Source organism: Lissotriton helveticus, chromosome 10 (genome assembly GCF_964261635.1).
Source record: "Lissotriton helveticus chromosome 10, aLisHel1.1, whole genome shotgun sequence".
Lineage (NCBI taxonomy): Eukaryota > Metazoa > Chordata > Amphibia > Caudata > Salamandridae > Lissotriton > Lissotriton helveticus.
Genome location: NC_136071.1, coordinates 1,041,494,988 through 1,041,514,259, shown reverse-complemented (window position 1 = coordinate 1,041,514,259; position 19,272 = coordinate 1,041,494,988). Strand labels below are relative to the sequence as shown.

The window sequence follows — 19,272 nt, the reverse complement described above, 5'->3', positions numbered from 1 at the left end:
GAGGGGTGACCCAGAGCAGCCTGTCAAGGTTTTTCCACAGATTCCTTGACGCCATGATACATAGGATGGACCAATACATTTCCTTCCCTGCAACCCATGCGGAACTGGTACAAACTAAAGCAGACTTTTACCAGATGGCAAGATTCCCCCACATCATTGGCTGCATTGATGGCACGCACATTCCGATTTGCCCCCCTGCTGACACAGAATATATATACCGTAATCGGAAGTCAAAGCACACCATAAATGTGCAGGTGATTTGTAATGCTAAGTGCGTCATCACAGACCTGGTTGCTAAATTCCCAGGGAGTACCCACGACTCCTACGTCTTCCAAAGCAGCAGCATCCATGCACGGCTGACGACAAGGGAATTTGGTGAAGGATACCTCCTAGGTGAGACACATTGTCAGACCCCCATAACAAAAATAGCAGTGTGAAGTACATGTATGCATGTGAGTAATGTTACCCCTTTTTCTTCTAGGCGACAGTGCATATGCCCTCCGCTCATTCATACTCACCCCCTACCTCAACCCCTCAACACCCAGCCAAAGGAGGTATAACCGGGCCCACAAAAGCACAAGGAATGTGGTAGAACGGACCTTTGGCATCTGGAAAAGCAGGTTCAGATGCTTGCACAAGAGGGGAGGTGCAAGGCAGTATACCCCCATCACCTGCTGCAAGATAATTGCTGTCTGTGCAATGTTGCACAACCTTGCGGTCAAGAAGGGCACGGAGGTGGATCTGTCTGACTACGAGGACCATGACGACGACATTGCTGTGCCACAAACCCAACCTGCTGGAGTGCCAACACCAAGTGATGGCAGATACAGACGGGAGGAAATAACAGACAACTATTTCTGAGTGAGTACAGATGAACACACAGGTTATGGATGTGAAAAAAAGAATTGTTTTAATGTTGGAAGAACGTTCAAGCACTGATGTGCAACAAGTGAAAATATGAAATTGTATGTGGGGACTGGAAATGCCCCGGGTTGCCTCACCCACACAGTCATTTTCTGAAGCGCTTCACAGTGCCACTGGGATGCTGATCACCCCCTTCAGCATGGCCTGCTGCCTCTGCGGAGCACCTGCTGCTCCTGCGCGGCTCTGACACAGCGCTAGCCGGGCTTCTGCGGCTGCTGCTGTCCCCAGCCTCGGCCATGTCCAGGGCAGGATTGGCCACTGTATTAGATATGATGAGGGCCTCCATGGCACTGGTGATCCTGGCCATGCCCCTGGTCACCTCCGCAGTGTATTGTGTCAGGCTCTCTTCCAAATTTACCCCTCGGCGACATAGCTGGGACGTTGCGGCGGCAAGCCGGTTAATTGCCCTGTTTTGGACACGTGCATCCCTGCGCCTTGTGTGCTCATTATGTTCCATCTTGGCACAAAGCTGTGTGATGGCGGTTGTCATGCGTCCCATTCCTGTGGCAATGTCTCTGTTTGTTTGCGCCACCTCCTTGTTGCTTGCCACCAACTCACCAAAGCCCTTTGCCATTTCTACCATTTGCAGGTTGTGTGCACGCAATTGGCGGTGGCATGCCAGGATGGATTTTGCCTGCAGGCGCTGGATTCGCACCATGCTGCCCTCAAGGCCTTGGAACACTGTGCCCTCTCCTGATGGACATGCACTGCTGGGAGTGCGTGGGCGGCGATTGGTGCTGGCCTGCTGGGTGGGCTGCTGTGCTACAGGTGTCGCTGGTGTGGGTGCTGGTGCCTGACCCGCAGCTCCCTCCATGATTGTCAATGGGGCCACAATACTCCTCCTGGCTGGTGATGTGGCAGGTGCTTGCTGGGACCGTGAGGGGGAGTTCTCAGCTGAGAACACCAATGGGGGGGATTGTGATAGGTGAGGGGAGTGGGGAAATACGAGGGCATGTACGAGGTCGTCCTCATTGACAATGGCACTGCTGTCCTCCTCCTCCTGCGAGGCATCCATGGTGCTTGGCCCTGCCACCACACTCTGCGCCGTCGCTGGAGCTGTCGCTTGTGCAGCTGATGCTCCACTGCCTGCACTGCCTGATGTTGCCCCTAGGTATAAAGAAGCATTTGTGAACTGAGTGCAAATGTCTTACAGTCACTACAATAAAAGCATTGCACATGTCACTTTCATTACTCTGATTCTTTTTTCAAGTGCCTTGCTTATTAATGTGCACTGACAAATGTTCCTACATTAGCTGGCTACATTTCCCATTATGCATTACTCATGTATGGTGCTAGCAGTACTGGACTGGGGTTTGACTGTACATTGAGGCTATTGGGGAGGTGTCTGGTTGGGTGTGTCATGCTGCGCATGCTTCTTACCTTTTGCTGTAGCTCTGGCTGAGCCGTCCATGTCCCCTACTCCCACCACACTCTCCATCTCGATGGTCGTGGCCACCAGTTCCTCCAGGGCAGTCAAGGGGGGCGTGGAGTTCCTGTCTCCACCGGTCAGACCTGCCTGCTTGTGGAGCTCTGACAATTTCCTCTTGGTGAGGCTCCGGATGTCATAAAACCTCTTCTTGAGGTCCTCCAGGCTCCTGGGGGTCACACCAACAGCATTGACCCTCTCACTTATGGCACTCCACAGTTTCCTCTTGGTAGACTCTGGGACTGTGAGGGACAGCCTCCCATAGAGCTGCCTGTGGACCCTTGCCACCTCCTCCACCAGTACTTGCAGCTCCACTTCACTTTGCGCTTCCTCTCAGCCTTCTGGCTCTCTGAGCTGCTTGCCATTTCCACTGTCTGCTAAATCAGCTACCACTCTCTCTGCTGCTCTCTGCTGCTCCCTCTCACTGCTCAGCTCTGGCAGCCTCTCCAGAAAGTTCTGATGAGTTGCACCTGCCTGGGCAGCCACTCCCTGGTAGGGTGGGGGAGGGTGCTTCCACCTCATTGGCTTTTGTAATTGGTTTCACTTTTACTCGCTCGCCGATTCCGTATTTACCGATTCGGTATTTACCGATTCGGTATTTGCCGAATCGGTATTAGCCGAATCGGTAAATACCGATTCGGTTTTTCCAATGCATTCCTATGGCCCTTTTGGCCCATAGGCTTGTATTGTCATTACCGATTCGGTAATTACAGATTCGGTAAGTATCGAAACACGCTACCGATTTTTAACGAATCTGTATTTTACCGATTTTTTTTCTCTACATCTCATTTCCCGATTTCTGAATACCGATTCGGTAAAAATCGGTATTTTAAAATCGGTAAATGACTTTTACCTACATCGGGCCCTTAATCTGTTACATTGGACACCGGTACGCCTGCATTCTCTTAATCTTAAAGATAATGACCTTTGTTGGAGTTGCAAATTAGCCGCTGGTACCCATCAACATATGTTTTTTGAATGTTCTTTACTCCAACCTTTTTGGGAATTGGTTCATAAACATCTCATGTTAATCTTTGACATTCAGTTTCAGCTTACATTACCTCTAATTTTGTTGGGTCCATGGGCTACACTATTACCATTACCATTTGTTTAGATATGCAATTGTTAGACTTGTTGTTGACAATTGCGGTGAAGATTATTCTTTCGGAGTGGAAACCGTTTGGGTCTATATCCTATCATACATGGTGGGCTTGTGTTTCTTTTCTCTGTGGGGCTTATAGCTCTGTGGAGGAGAATCATCTTTTCCTTCTACTTCTAGTGGGGTATGGAGATCATTGGATAGATATGTGGACTTAGCTTCGAAAGGTTTGGTAGAACAATATTGCTTTGTGTCGTCTCCTTAATTTCTTTTTTCTGTCTTTTTGTAGCAGGAGACTCTCTCTTCACTTTTCACTCTTCACTCTCCTCTTTTCTCTTTCTCTTTCTTCTTTCCTCCTTCCTTTCTTTCTCTTTTTTCTCCTTCCTTTCCTTTTCTTTCTTTTGATAAATTGATGCATCTGACTTTTTAATATGTTCCTCTATGTTCTTGTTCCTGCAACATGCTATTTACATTGTTATGTAGGAGCTATATAAGACAGTATTGATACTGAGTTTTGAAGAGGGGTGGGCGTAGTGTGCGTAGTAGGGCTACGCCCACCCACACAATTCGTGTAGCCCCACTACGCGCCGCCCGCCTCCCTCCCTCCCTCCCTCTTCTACATGCCTAATTTAATGTTAAACAGATTAAAAGTAATTAACAAGGACTTACCTGACATGCGGCATCCCAGAGCTCACTCTTCCTGCTGTCGCGCCGACTTCTTCCAGACAAATGCGCATGCGCGTGCGCCCGCGCATGCGCATTTTTCTGGAAGAAGTCGGCACGACAGCAGGAAGAGGGAGCTCCGGGATGCCGCATGTCAGGTAAGTCCTTTTTAATTACTTTTAATCTGTTTAACATTAATTTGGCCATGTAGAAGAGGGCGGGAGGGAGGCGGGTGGCGGGCAACTTAGCTCCGCCATGGAGTGTGCGTAGTGTTGCCCACTACGCCTTCTTTGCCAATCGTGAAGTAGGCAACACGACGGACACTCCATGGACGGAGCGGAGCACTGCGCCCAGGGTTAGTTTTGAATTGCTCTTTTGTCAGTGTATTGCTTTTTATTGCATTTAACAATGTATATGTCCTTTCTAATTTAATAAAAATATTAGAACTAAAAAAGCCTTCTGTTTTCCTTAGGTTGCATTTCTACAAATTGTCATAAATAACAACTATCAGTGATGTATATCGTTCCCTCTCTTTAGCTCAATGAATAAGTCAATGAGGTAATGATATACCTCTAGGCCTGATGCTGTGCTATCAATTCAACAAAGGACAAATAGCTATAGTTAGCTCAAATGTGATGTCTCATGTAAGCAATTCAGGTTAAAGGTACACAATAGTTGTATACAGACTGTAATAGGTGTTTGCAATTCAGAGGAAACAACGAAATTAAAGAAGAAAAGCAATGGGTTTGCAACCTAAAACTCTTTAAAAAAAGTGTACTTCCGAGTCTTTTTGAGCTGGATATATGTTAATAGCAATCTTACTCACAACGGCACATGTCATGGCACGGGACAGAATTGGGCCTGGTTGTAATGGGGACTGAATTGGGGTTGGTGACCAAAGTAACTAGCTGAATAGTTCTCTGAATCTCCTTCTAAGATAGACTGTTTTGACCAAATTTACGAGTCATTCGATACCCAATGGGGTCTCCTGGAAGAGGTCTTAACAGTGCCCAGCAAAACAAACGTCTTCAAGTTTGGCTTAAAGGAAGTCATAAGGTTGCGAGATTGTGAGAGACTCACATCTAGGAGTAAGGCGTTGGGAGTGGAACTGCTGTCCATGCTGAATGATGAGGCCCTTGGATATATTTATGCAGGTTCAAACACAGCACTAGATGCCTAATACATACGAGTACCTTACATCGAACATGAAAGGGTTGAGCACTAGTGACACAATGCACAGAATACGATAACACTTGAAGAAATAAATCCCTCTATGGTGGAAATTGACTAGCTGGGAGGGAGGTGGCATGGCGGCTTATGGGTAGTGTAAACTCCGCATACTCCAGAGGTACACTAGTTTGGATATCACCCGGCACTCCCTACCAGATTAGGAGTGCATGCATTGTTGGAAATGTGCAACCTCCGATAACTGGTAATGTTTATGCTACAAATAATGATGGTTTGTGATACATAAACCCCCATTCTCTTGAAATTCTGACAATTATTATTATGGCGTGCCGGGGAACCAAATTTCTGGCTGAGGTGAAAAAACGTCTGAGTCAAACTAAACAGGGGGTAGGCCAAGAAGCGGGACATTAAGGCCACCTTAACGCCAGGGATTGTAAAAGATCTCACGAACCTGCAAAAACAATCTGAGAACCCTAGATAGGGGGAGTATCTCGGGAAAAAAAGTTTTAAACGTCATTTTACACTATTTCCTAACTGTGGAGGAGTAACAATTTTAGTAAAATGTATTATATTTTGTATTACTATTTTATCATGTGAAAATTGTAATAATTTTTATTAATTATGCAATAAACCTTTTTGACTTTGACTTTGAGTAGTCCACTGATCCCAAGGTCAACGGTAACCAGCCTGGACTGAGGGGGACTGGGAGCTGGCGGCAGAACAAATTTGGCATGGTTGAGAACGGGGCTGATCAATTCCTTACACACAATACTGGGTAGGTAATCAGCCTTATCTAGGAGCAGAAAGGTTCTGTCGTCTTGATTGTTCCTGAGAATAGTGCACTGTGGGATAATACATAGCAAGCAAGCAAGGAATGCTGCAATTTACTAGGAGTCGCCCCCGCCCACTAGCTAGTGATCTGAACAAAAGTGGCATCTCATTCACAACTCCTTAGAACACATCTGGACCTCTGAAAGAATAGAAGAGGATTGGACCTGCTGTGCATGCATGTGTGAACACCGTAAAGGCTGGACCTGCTCCTACTTGTTTCCTGAGCTGGGAAGTGGGTTCAAAGGGTCAGTTAGGTGACAACGTGTTTGACTTCAGGGACATCATAAGCTGCAAAAGGCCTTTTTCTGGAGTGACAATGTGTCCAGTGGAAAGTGGATCATGACTGTGCTGTTCTGGGTGCCTCTGCTGGAGTGGTCATGCACATCAAGAGCTGTCATTGCAGTCCTAGGAGCCTTAGTAGTGACCGAGAGATGGTACCCCAAAAGTTGGAACTTGGAAAATGTTCACTTTAGGAGGGCTGAGAACTAATCATCCATGGGTGTCTGTTCAAGAAGCGACCTTGGTGGGCATGAAAATGAGGATTGTCCTGTGCACAGTTTTTTGCGCAAAAGAAGTCTTCAGTGGGCCATTGCACATAACATATATGGATTTAATGCAATCTGCACAGCTGTAGCTTTCAGGCTTGTCCTGCTGAAGATTCAAACTTCAAGAAAGTCCTAATATAGAAATCTTGACCAGGTGAAACAGTGAAAAGTATCAGACAAACTAGGAGGCATTAGCGGGCCTAAAATTTGATTTTTCCTGTTCTGCGCTTTTCCCGTCAAATATTATGGCTTCGGTGGGACATCAGCCAATGGACATCGGAATTCAAGTGGACTATGTCAGATAGAGCTTGTGTAACCTGATGCTGCTGGAGGATTTTGACTTCTATAAAAAGGGCAAAGTGTGAAGACAAAAACTGTGACCAGGTCAACCATGAATAGTGACTTCTAAATGGCAGGTTACTTTTTCTTGGTGCTTTTTGCCCAAAAACATTAAAGATTCACATCTCTGGTTTACTTGATTGGATTTTGTTTCATTTTGTGTAATTTCTCTTATTACATTTTTCTCTATTTTATAAATGTGTTTGAACTAGCCATGTTCTTCAGCAAAAGTATGTGAGTTGTCTATTATAAGCAGCCCACAATAGATTAGTCCTTATGGACATTGCAGATTCACACTTGAACTGAATTGATAACAAGAACACTAAATAAAAGTAGCTATGGAAAACCCAATATGTCTGGCTTCATTATATGATATCATCCAGACATATTAGCTGTGCTATTGCTTTTTATTGTAGCAGGATCATCAATAACAGGACATGCTGTGGACAGTGCAGTGTTGTATATAAGCATAAAACCTTAATAGAGTATTTACTGAGTTAGAAATGGGGGTCTATATTTGGCAGTGGTTTGCACCCTGTCCAAGTAGGGACCCTTCCTACTCATCAGGATAAGGGAGATACACACCCAGATAACGCCTGCTCACCCTGGTAGCTTGGCACGAGCAGTCAGGCTTATGTCAGAGGCAATATGTAAAGTATATGTACATAACTCACACAGTAACACAGTGAAACACTACAAATGGACACCACACCAGTTTAGAAAAATAAACAACCTTTATCTAAACCAAACAAGATCAGAATGACAAAAATCCAAAATACAGTACTCAAAATATCCCTTTTTAAGTGTTTAATCAATTCTGTCCTTACAACTCTATGGGTGCGGTGATTTTACAGAAAGTACTTTTGATAAATCAAAATCCATGTTGAAAAGCCACGGTGAAGGAGAGGTGCATCGCGAAACACAGGGATGAGTCGGTTCTTGAATCCTTGAGTTCTGCTATGCACAGGAGAATTGTTGCTTCAATTCCACACTGTGTGGAGAAGCGATGCATCGAAATCAGAAGATGGTTCTGGCCTGCGGGTGATGCGGTTGAATACAGGTGCAATGTATGGAAAACCAGACATGCTGGTGTTGATGCTGCAGCAGCAAAACATGCGCTGTTTCAATTCTTCGATCCGCAGATGGGTGATGTAATGATTATTTCAGCTGCACTCAGGGCCTGCGCCAAAATCGGAGCAGGGGTCTTGGACTTGGGAGACCCGGTACTAGCTGTGATGGGTCCTTCAGCCATAGACAGGCACTGCACTAGTTCCTTCAGCTGCATGGCAGTGGTTCGTGGAAATGTTTGCCGGACATCGGTGCAGCTGAAGACTGTAAGGAGCAAGTCAATCTCCAAGGGCCCAGAACTGGATTTGGCACCACAACCTAGGTCAGAACTCCTAGCAGTGGAGTTCAGGAATGCTGCAGATGAAGTATTTGATGGCCCTGAGACTTCCAAGAGGAGGCGAGCACACACAAGCGGTTGGAGGAGCTTGGAACAGTAGATTTCAGAAAGCAAAAGTCCAGTTCTGCCCACAGACAGAAGAAGCAACTGCAGGCCAACCCAGCAAAGCAACACACAGCAAATGGACAATACTACTCCTGACAGCTCTTTAACTCTTCTACTTGGCAGAGTCCTCAGTCCAGAAGTGTTCTAAAAATGTGGGGTTAAGGGTCCATTACTTATGCTGCTTTTGGCGTTTGAAGTAGGCTTTCTTCAAAGGAGCGCATACATTCTTATTCTGCCTGGTAGTTGCTCCAGAAACACTCCAGGGTGGTTGGAGACAGCAGTATGAAAGGCCAGGCACAAACCTATTCAGGTGAAGGTGACAGCGCCTCCCACTACTTTAGCTCAGGAAGGCCCATAAGCCTGTTGATGGGTCATCAGGACTTGCAGGGCACACCTAAACTACCTTTGTGTGACTGTCTAGAATGAATGCACAAACAGCCCCTGTCAGCCTAAATGGCCTGCCTGTGGAATGAGCATCTAGAGACACAGAATGGTAATGCAGGAAAATGTCCTCTTTATAAAAGTGCCATTTTCAAATACAGAATTTAAAAACCAACTTCACTAAAATATGTATTTTTAAAATTTTGAGCTCAGGGAGCCCAAACTCCAAATCCCTATCTCTTCCCAACTGAAAATTAGACTTGTACAAGGCAGATCCAATGATAACCTATAGGAGAGACAGCCCTTGTAATGGTGAACAATGTGAAACACGTCAGGACATGTCCTACCAGTCACATACACTGCAGCCTGACCATGGTGCTACCTTGGGTCTACCTTAGGGGTGCCTTGCATGTAATAAAAGGGAAGATTTGGGCCTGGCATGTGGGTGCACTTGCCAGGTCAACATGTTAGTTTAAAACTGCACTCACAGGCACTGCAATAGCAGGTCAGGGACATGTGGGTGGAACAACCAGTGCAGCAGGCCCACTAGTAGAATTTGATTTACAGGCCCTAGGCACACACAGTGCATGTTACTAGGTAGTTACCAATAAATTAAATATGCCAATCATGGATAAGCAAACATAATCACAATTTACACAGGGAGCACTTGCACATTAGCCCTGGTCCGCAGTGGTAAAGTGCCTAGAGTACCAAAATCAGAAAAACTGTAGTCCAGCACAAAAGTACAGAAGGTAGAGGCAGAAAATACAAGGCAGACCATGCCTCGGATGCCAGGTCTAACATACTGCAACTGTTTTTTTATAGAATCTTCATTTATCCTTCTGATACATGTGTGATGGAGCTATCTCCAGCCCAGCCAGCCAGGTTTCTACCATATTCTGCCATACATTTCTGAGAGGCTGGGGCAACTGAAGGTTAAATCCTATACCCTTTTCTTTTGCACATCTGGGGGCTTTATCAGGATAAAAGAGGATTTTGAATAATTTGCATACACTCAAAGAGATTTTCTTATTAAATTTTAAGCACCTTTTGAGCTTTTTTGCAGTCATTCTATGAAATAAAACGAAACAAGACTGTTTTCCCAGTGCAAGAAAAGTATCTGCTTTACTGGCCATTCAAATTTGCTTATAACCTGCGTGAATGATGTCGAGAGACTGCCATGGAAATAAATATCAAGTGAAAATTTTCATTTTAATCATAAGTTCTATTTTTTGTGCTTACAGTTGTCTTTTCACCGCAACATAGATGTACAGACATCTCATTGGGGGTTGTGTGAATTGAGCTCTGGAACAAGTGGAAGGGTAGATCACTCTGAATACCAACGTTCTGAAAATAAAAGGACTACTTTCAAACAATAATCAGCTCCAGGTAGAGATGCAGCTAAAAATGTAAACATCAGCAAAATGGTGCAGCATGACTTCGTACTCATACTCTGATTTTTAGGGACAACATCAGAAAGATGCTCCCTGTCCATCATAACAGTGTCTTCCTCTAAGTCATGCTTGGTTATGCTACACTTTAACATGATGCCCCTCCCCCCCAAAAAAACGTTTGCTGAGAAAATTTGTGTACGACTTGACTGCTTGACTTGACTACTCCACTTAAGGTTGGCCCCACTCAAACCAGCTCAGCCTGGACTGGTCACCAGAAACATTACAGCTGGGGTCTTTAAACTAGGGAAGTGTCTCCCTATGAACGCCTTAACTGATCCCAGGTGGGAGAGCCAGGCTCTTGCCAGAAGAAGCATCATGCTAATAACAGTGTTTTGTTGCAAGCTGAAAAATATTTATGGCAGTCAGTCACTCTGTAATGGGCCATCACTAACATATTTGGTCATTTATATCTGGCTGGGAGTATGTGACAAAAGTAAAGGGCATCGAAATATTCCTCAACACCCACCCTCCGCCATTTCTATCATTTATGCTGTGGAAACTATTGCAAATTAGCAAGGACTCAATAACCAGAATAGCATGTTTGGCAACCATGGGCTTCGATCGGAAGGGCTCCAAATTGGATTTATTTGGTTTCACCTAAACCGATCCGGAGCCCTTGATTCCGACTGACTCGTTCCCAATTCTGAACGACCAAGCACAATGCCTGTAAATCCTTAGCACTGACTGAATCGGGTTCCAGAAGGCATAAGAGCCTTCCGTAGCCTTATTGTACAGCTCTATGGAGTAGGTTTTCCAAGCAAGCAAGTACGATGAAGGATTCGGACAGCCTTTACGGTTCGTTTTTTTCTGTATGGAAAAGGCTGCTGAGATCAGTTTTTAGGGGCCCATAGCAGGCCCCCCCATCACGCGGGGCCCTACGAATCGTGCCCGTGGGGGTACCCATGGGGCCCCCCTTTCAGGCCTTGCACAGCCTGACAGGCACCACAGGGTGCATGATGATCCCCAACCACCCCTTTTGTCACTGGGAGCCTGTTTTCGTGTTCGGTACAGAGGCTCCTATTGAAGTCAATGGGAGTCCGGCCGAATTGTATCCGGATGCATTCAAATGCATCGTACTTGTTCGGTTGGACTCCCCTGAAACGAGTCATATGGAAAGCATTGCGGACAGGAGTCTTTTGGTTTGCTTTCCGAACAAGATCAGAATTGGGTCCTACGTATTTGATTGCATTTTTAGGTCTTGATAGAAAACGACCAGTAGAGGTCAGTAAAATACCAGAATTGCTTTCTGCTGAGGTACTTTGTTTTTTTACTTTTTCTGGCAACTGCCTGTATTTAACTTTCTTGATAGAGAACGACCAGCAAAGGTCAGTAAAATATCAGAATTACTTTATCATTCTCTAGATTTGAGTCCATAGAAATTGTCTTCCATGAGCAACCGTGGACAGTAATATTTTTTGAAATCTTGTATTTTCAGTGATATGACCACCGAAGGCCCTGATTTTTTATTAAAAACAGAGCTGTGAACTATACCATTTCCCGCTGAAGGGCAATATTTCTCTCCGTGTGTTCCCATAACTGGCGTGTCATGCAGTTTGGTGCATACTTTCCCTCCATGTTAAAGAACAGTAGATGTTTTAGCACCCAGGCTAATGTGCTGCTTTGCTAAATACATATAAGGTCCCAAAGGCGAGGCCGATTGCATTGCAAATGCTTGTTAAAAGGGGTAACACAACTGCAATGTTTAAATAAGTCTTGACATATTTAAACATTTACAATTTAAGATAATGATTGTGAAATAATCTGGGGTGGGGGCACAATGATTGGTTTTTTTATACATGGGGGGACGCAGCCTTAAAAAGTTTGAAGACCACTGCACTACAGGAACCCTATTAGTAGCAATAGGTACAATATTCACAGTAGCCAATACTCAAGCACAATACCACATTAGGCCCATGATACGAATAAAAAGCGTGAGTAGATCAAAACTCAAAAACCACTCCAGTCCCAATTCAGCCCCATCCAATCCTGCTGATTCACTGTCTGATTGGCTACTTTATTTGATTTTAAAACTAGTCCAGAGTAATTTATCATGTCCTCAGAGTTACTCTCCAACAGATTAGACGATAACTGAAGAAAAAAGTATGCAGTAAAGCAGACCTGTGCAGTCCAGTTATCCGTTGCCCAGTGTACATTGACTATCCTTCAAATGACAAAAACGAAACGGGAAAAATTAATAATAATTATTGCAGCCGACAAAAAAGTGATAGACAACCCTGTAAGCCTTTGCCTGAAGGGGCTTATCCTAAACAATGGCTGAAAAAGATTGAACCAAAGCACGATTTCTGTGTGTTGTATGTTGTGTAGAGTGGACATGAGATTTTCTATAGCAAACTCTGAGAATGTGAGGGTCAGGGGGAGCCAGGGTCTTCATTTTTATTTGCCTAAAATAAGAATTTAAGGCACTTCAGGCATTTTACTAATGTATAATGGCTATGCCTGTAACTGCATGTTATATTGTTATGGGGGCATGCAAATGCAATTTTTATGTTCTACAATAAATGTGCTTGATCTTGCAAAATATCATTATCATTCAACATCAACATCGACGCTGAATATGAAAAGATGAAATCGCATTCAGACAAGGATAATGCACAGTGTGAAACATTTTATGTTCTTCAGAAACAGTCACTGGGGTTTGAGAAAGTACATCAAGAATGGAGATCACAAAAGGCTAAGTTGCATGGTAGAAAAACTGAGTAGAACATTATTCTATAATAGAAATAGTCGCAACCCTGGCGATTAGCGTTTTGTGTAAATATTCCATAGATGTTTATAGCAGATGTTTTGGGACTTTTTAGAAATCCTTTGATTATTGTTGGAGAGAAATTGGTGCATGTAACAGAGGGGCATATTACCAAGCAATAGCGATAATTATCGCTATTGCTTGGTTAGAGACAATATTTTACCGCTGAGCTGCGGCGATTTTTATCGCAGATAAACCTTGGTATTACCAAGGTTTATCCCAAATGCGATAAAAAACGGCCGCAATGCATGAATATCGCTGAAAAGTCAGCGATATTCATGCATTACCGAGCTAATGCTCTTAGCCATGTTATCCACCTCCCATTGGATAACATGGCTAAGAACTGCTCAGGGTAGGTGTTAGCTTTTGGAGATATTCGCGCTTAGCGCGAATATCTCCAAAAGTTGGTAATAGGAGATAGCGATGTTAGCGACTGTTTCCAGTCGCTAACATCTTGGCACGCCCACTTTGCATGTCATTAGTGATAAATATCACTGACATGCAAAGTGGGGCCCAAGATGGTCGCTATCTCCTACTAGCTGTCGCTAACTGGTGTTAGCGACAGCTAGGTAATAGGTAGATAATTTTATCTCCGCTTTCTTGGCTTTTAAAGCCAGAACAGCGGAGATAAACCCCCTTGATAATATGCCCCAGAGAGAGGCAATACTTGCGTAATTCTATGTAGCGTACTCAAGTGGATTTACCCAAAAATTCGACGAGATTCTGCAGAATTACCGAGAAGAGACTTTCTGCATTTTGCGTTATTTTCTTAGTGCAAAAATGCCCACTTGCATCAAAAATGGACATGAGGATTCATTTTGCGCTAAGAAACAGCACTCTGCAACTGAACATGACTTGCAAGCAGTCGCTCGCACTTGCTAAATGGCAATTAGGTAACAATAAATCCTCAATTTACTTCTAGCATTAGGCGCTTGTTTCTTAGCACAAAATGCACCTTTGCATTCAAAATGGACATAAGCTTGCATTTTGCACTATGAAAATAGCTCTAATGCAACAGAACACAACAGCAGCGCTATCAGCTGCCCATGTTCGCCGAGTGTGGTCTAGTAGTTGGATTTTTACCCCAAATTAGTCTTAATTTCACAAGCGGGCCTAATCACGTAATTATCAATATCTCTGCACCAAAGAGTAATGTGGAATTACCAAAAATTACTCTGGCATAATTGAAATTCCAAACACAAGAAGATGATCAACAGAGCACTGAAACTTTTCAGACACTCACCCCCAGTCACAGATCTGGGTTGAATCCATCATCGTTCTTTAGCTCACTTTGCCATCCCAGTTCAGACCAAGCCATATGCAAATCAGTCTTCAACCCTATTCCTCATGGGAACAATCCAACCCGAACTGCCAAGCCTGGTCTTCCCTAGCCCTGAAACAAGCATCCTGGGACCAGCTTCAGGGTAACACCTCTCAACTGCCAGGCTAGCTTGAATCCAATGGCAAAGTGAGCAAGGGATCCACGTCTGGGCATTCCTGACAACTGAGGTTGAACAAAGCAAACCCAAGGAGATGTTCAACAGGGCACTGAAACTTTTCAGACACTCACCCCAGTCACCGATCTGGGTTGAATCCATCCTCGTTCTTTAGCTCACTCTGCCACCCCAGTTCAGACCAAGCTATATGCAATTCAGTGTTGACCCTGTTCCTCATGAGAACAGTCCAGCCCGTACTACCAAACCAGGTCTTCTCTGGACCGGAAACAAGCATCCTGGGACCGGCTTCAGGGTAACATCCCTCATCACCTAGACTAACTTGAATCCACTGGCAAAATGAGCACGGGACCTACCTAATTGAAACACCAGCCAGGCCTAATATGTATCATTAGGTACGGGGACAATTTTGAGCCTAAGATGGAGCATAATTTCACGTTTTTACTCTTAGACAAGCTTGCTTCTTATTCCTTTCCACAATACTGTTCTCACTGCTATGCACTTGGGGTGCCCTTCGCAGCGGCATTTGATTTCCTGCTTGTGTGTCATGGCACAGTATCAAATGTTTTGATTGCCATGTTTTAATTGTCAATTTCTGTGATCCCATTTGATGCTGCAGCAGAGCTTCTCAACCTCCCTGCTCCTCATGCTTTTGAAGTGCCCCTTCCTCGGTGCAGCAGGTGCTTTATCTAAAATATGCTGTTTGTACATTGTCCCTACCCCCTGGACGATGTTGGCAAAGTCTTGCCTACACAGAGTGCCTCGGTTTATGATAGTTTTGCATCAGTGTGCACTCTCTCTGCGCTGCTGATTGTTGTGAATCAGTGACCTGCTCTATGTAATGCAGTCATTTGCATCAATTACATTTTAAGCTGTTAATGGATATGCTTTGTGTGATGCTGTTAGTGCATTTGCCTGTGTGATATTCTCTCAGTGCCATATCCTTTAGTGGTACTGGGTTGTGGGCCAGAGACCTCCATCACTGGTGACGCTTTAACTCTATGTTAGTTGCAAAGCAGAACATTGTTCCTCCGCCTCCTTCCCATGAACAACCCAAAAGTATCAAGCTTGGCTTTCCTGATAAAGAGAGCAAAAATGCCAAAGTAGTGGGTGCAGCTGTATACTATCCATAGGCAAAATGCTGCAAAAAACATTAACTGCGCACACATGGGTTTTAAGAGGTTTATAAGTGAGAAACAAACTTTATCTCCCGCATAGGCAAGACCAATGGAATTATGCGATTGTGTGGCTGCAGCGTTTTTTGCATAGTTATAGATTTTCCGTATTTAGGGGCAGATTAGGATGGCGGACGGATCGCCACCGCCACGCAGGCGGTGGTGATCCGTCCGTGATCCGTGACTGACCGCCACCTATTTCCCCCGCCATATTACAATGGCGGGGGGACCGCGGCGGATGGAAACACCGTCCGCCGCTTTTCAGGCCCGGTCGCCTTGCTGCCGGGGCGGAAAAGGGTTCATATGGCTGGCGGTGTCTTCCAGACACCGCCAGCCATATTAGATGGCCTCCTGCAGATGCCTTTCCATGGTGGCAATGCTGCCACGGAAAGGCATGCGGTCTTTACTTTGGGGGCCCCCTGCAGGCCCCTATGGTAAAGGCGAGGGGGGGTGGACATGGGGGGTACCTGTGGTACCCCCCTGCATTTGCATACACAAAGCGGCAGGCACCAAATACATGCCTGCATGTTTAACATTGCGACGGGCGGTGCTTGCCGCAATGTTAAAAATGCATGACGCGCCCGCCAGTGTGGCGGGGCGCATCTTAATTACCATGGCGGGACCGCCGCTCACATCGCGGACGGTCCCGTTTCCACAGGGATGGCGGACGGGCAAAGTCCGTCCACCATCCTAATCGGCCTCTTTGTACGTTTTCCATAATCTGCTGCATAAACTGTAGATTTTAACAAAACGTATTTTTATTTATAGCTCAAACGGTTCAAAAGCTACTAAAAGCGCAGCTACACGTGTTGCAGTACAGTTAAAGATTCTTTGCCAGGCTTGACTGGTAACCTTTCTTATTGCTATAGTCTGGTGTTGAGGTGCAACCAATTGCCATCATAAAATGAGCCGCATTACTCCGCATAGTTTGTCGGTTTTGCCCTATACCTTACTCAATCCTGCTGCATTAATTGGCCCTTCCCTGACGCATAATTACAGTGGCCCTGCACATAGTTAGATAACTCCACTATAGAGAACCACACATTCACAAGAGACAAATATTGCAGATATTATGTACAAAAAAAAACCTATTAACTAACTGTATACCACACTTTTTTAATGGCGAATGTGCGAGTTGGATTACCATTTGCCCAGTATTGCAGTAACCGTACATTCTCAAAGAGACGACTGGCAAAACATGTGATGTCTTTCATTTTGGGCCACTGCGAAACAGAAAGCTAACATTACCGGACACATCTATTTATAAGGCTTTGAAACTCTCCTCGAAACTTAAAAGAAAGGGAAAAGAAATAGTGCCATTCGAGGTGCCTTTCAGGAAGACCATTTACTGTCTCAAACTCAGGAACTCCATCTTAGCTTTGATGGGGCAAACCAACAAGAAGTATAAGTCCCCTCGCCACCAGAGCGAAAATGTAGACGAGCGGCAAATCAAATTAATACGTCAACACAATAGTGCTGAAACTTCAGCTGATAGTGATACGCATTATTGGAAGCTTAAAGCGCCCAACCACCATCCTCTGCAAACAAAAAAAAGAAAATACATGAATGAATGCACACATTAGTCGATATAGACGCGTACTACCATAAACAATTATTGCTAAAAGAGGTAACACCTGACTCCTTGATGTTCCTTTTGATCTTTTACAAACAATTCATATAGAATGATTGCGGTCATTTTTTTTTACATTTCTATTTCATTCCACTATTGATATTTTGGTGGAATATCTAGCAACGAAGAAACTGGAAATAGCTGGATTTAAAGACCACTAAGCCTTTCGCAAGTTTTGGGGAAAAGAAAAACGAAAAAAAACAACATCTGATCTTATATATGATTTCAGCTTAGTTTTGTTTCTCAGTATCATAATAAAGCACTCCCAGATAGAAGCAGTTCAGTTCTTAATTGAAAACCTGACCTAAATGCTGCAGCAGTACACGGGCTTCAAAACAGACAGCAGGCATGCTATGGCATCAGGAGAGATAACAGGTGGCCAGCGAAACATTCAAATAAAGCTGCCTGGTGCACTGACTACTGACGTCACAGTCCAGCTGCAGCTTCAGAAGAGACAACAGGCACTCTCGATTTTCCAAGAGCATCCGGAGAAGGATGATGGGAAGCAAGAGACAAGAGTGCCTGGGGAGAGTCTAACCCCCCCCCCCCCCCCCCACACCCCCTCAGATATGCTGGCTAGTCAAACCAGAGCTCAGCACCTGCATTAGGAAAGGAGCCGAGCTCTCTGGGTGCAGAAAACGCACCTGTGAGAAGAATGAGGAACCGCAGGGCACAGTGGACCTGTGAAAGATGCACAGGAAGCCAACTGATGTTCCTAATGTGTTACCTATTGCAAGGTGGCAACAGGGAGCAGACGCCTGCAAGTAATATGTTAAAAAGGAAAAGAATAAGGTTTCAGAGTTAATACTTGACTTGAACACCAACTGACAATACAGGGGAAAAAATGTAGAAATCTACGAAATGGCATAGACTGGTACCAAAACGTGATAGGCAGACCAGCGAACCAGTGTTTGAATGGAATGGTGTGTTATATAGGTGTGTTATTTGTGTTGTTTTTGTTTTGTGATAGCGAGATGTCTTGCAAGACACATAAAGAGGCCCATAACACAAGGAAAAAAACATATCTTGTCATTTTTAAGATCTGTGTAAATAACTTATGTTCATGATGTTCCCATCCTACGATACAGAATGCAAAAGGATCAATTAATGTTTTTTTTTATGCTGAGTGTATTTGGAAACACAAATTGAAAATATAATGTGTAAAGTTTGCAGAAAGTGGCAGAATCTGAAAGGAAACAATATTGAGCAGTTCGCTTGGCAAATAGTCTGAGTTTGGCTCTTACCACTGTAAAGGTTACAATCATAAAATGACAGGTCATCTATTCCTATGTCTCCAGTGAAGTCGTCACCAACTATGCCTTTCACCAGGATCTGAGAAAAAATGCAACACAAAGAATTACGAAAAGTTGCTGGAAGGTTTCGATGTATTTTACACTATTTTCTACTTAAATTTTAAAACGTTAACAACATTTTTCAAGTACGTACACAACACATTAATTTGGAATGTGTAGACTAGGATGGTGCAGGAAAACGGCTATTTTCCCAAGAATCTGCTAACCAGTGCTAAAGTGCTTCTGCTCTCTCCATTAAACAGAGAGAAATTGGCTTACACACAATTGGAACTTTTAATTTATTTGCAAGCCCCTACTAAGGTGGAACTACTGCATGTACTCAGGGTCTGTAACTTAAATGCTACGAATGGGCCAGCAGAAGTGATTGTCCCATCCACTTAAGTGGCCCTTTAAACATGGCTCAGACCTGCCATGGCAGCCTTTCTTTGCAGTTTTAAGCCCAACCCACCCTTTGTAATACATATAGGTCACCATTAGAGTACCCCCTACACAGCCCACAGAGCAGGGTGAGTGAGTTTAAAAAGTTGGACATGTACCTTTACATTTTACATGTCCTGATATTGAAACAAACTAAGA

General features: G+C 44.4%; 1 protein-coding gene across 1 annotated transcript in view; it reads right to left on the bottom strand.

Moving 5' to 3' along the window:
- Nucleotides 1-19,272, bottom strand: part of MALRD1 (MAM and LDL receptor class A domain containing 1) — a 2,679,189-nt gene that overhangs the window by 2,058,285 nt on the left and 601,632 nt on the right. Inside the window, exon 14 of the mRNA XM_078663745.1 lies at nt 18,628-18,715. Coding sequence (XP_078519871.1) covers nt 18,628-18,715 — 88 coding nt within the window. The remainder of the gene's footprint in view (nt 1-18,627; nt 18,716-19,272) is intronic.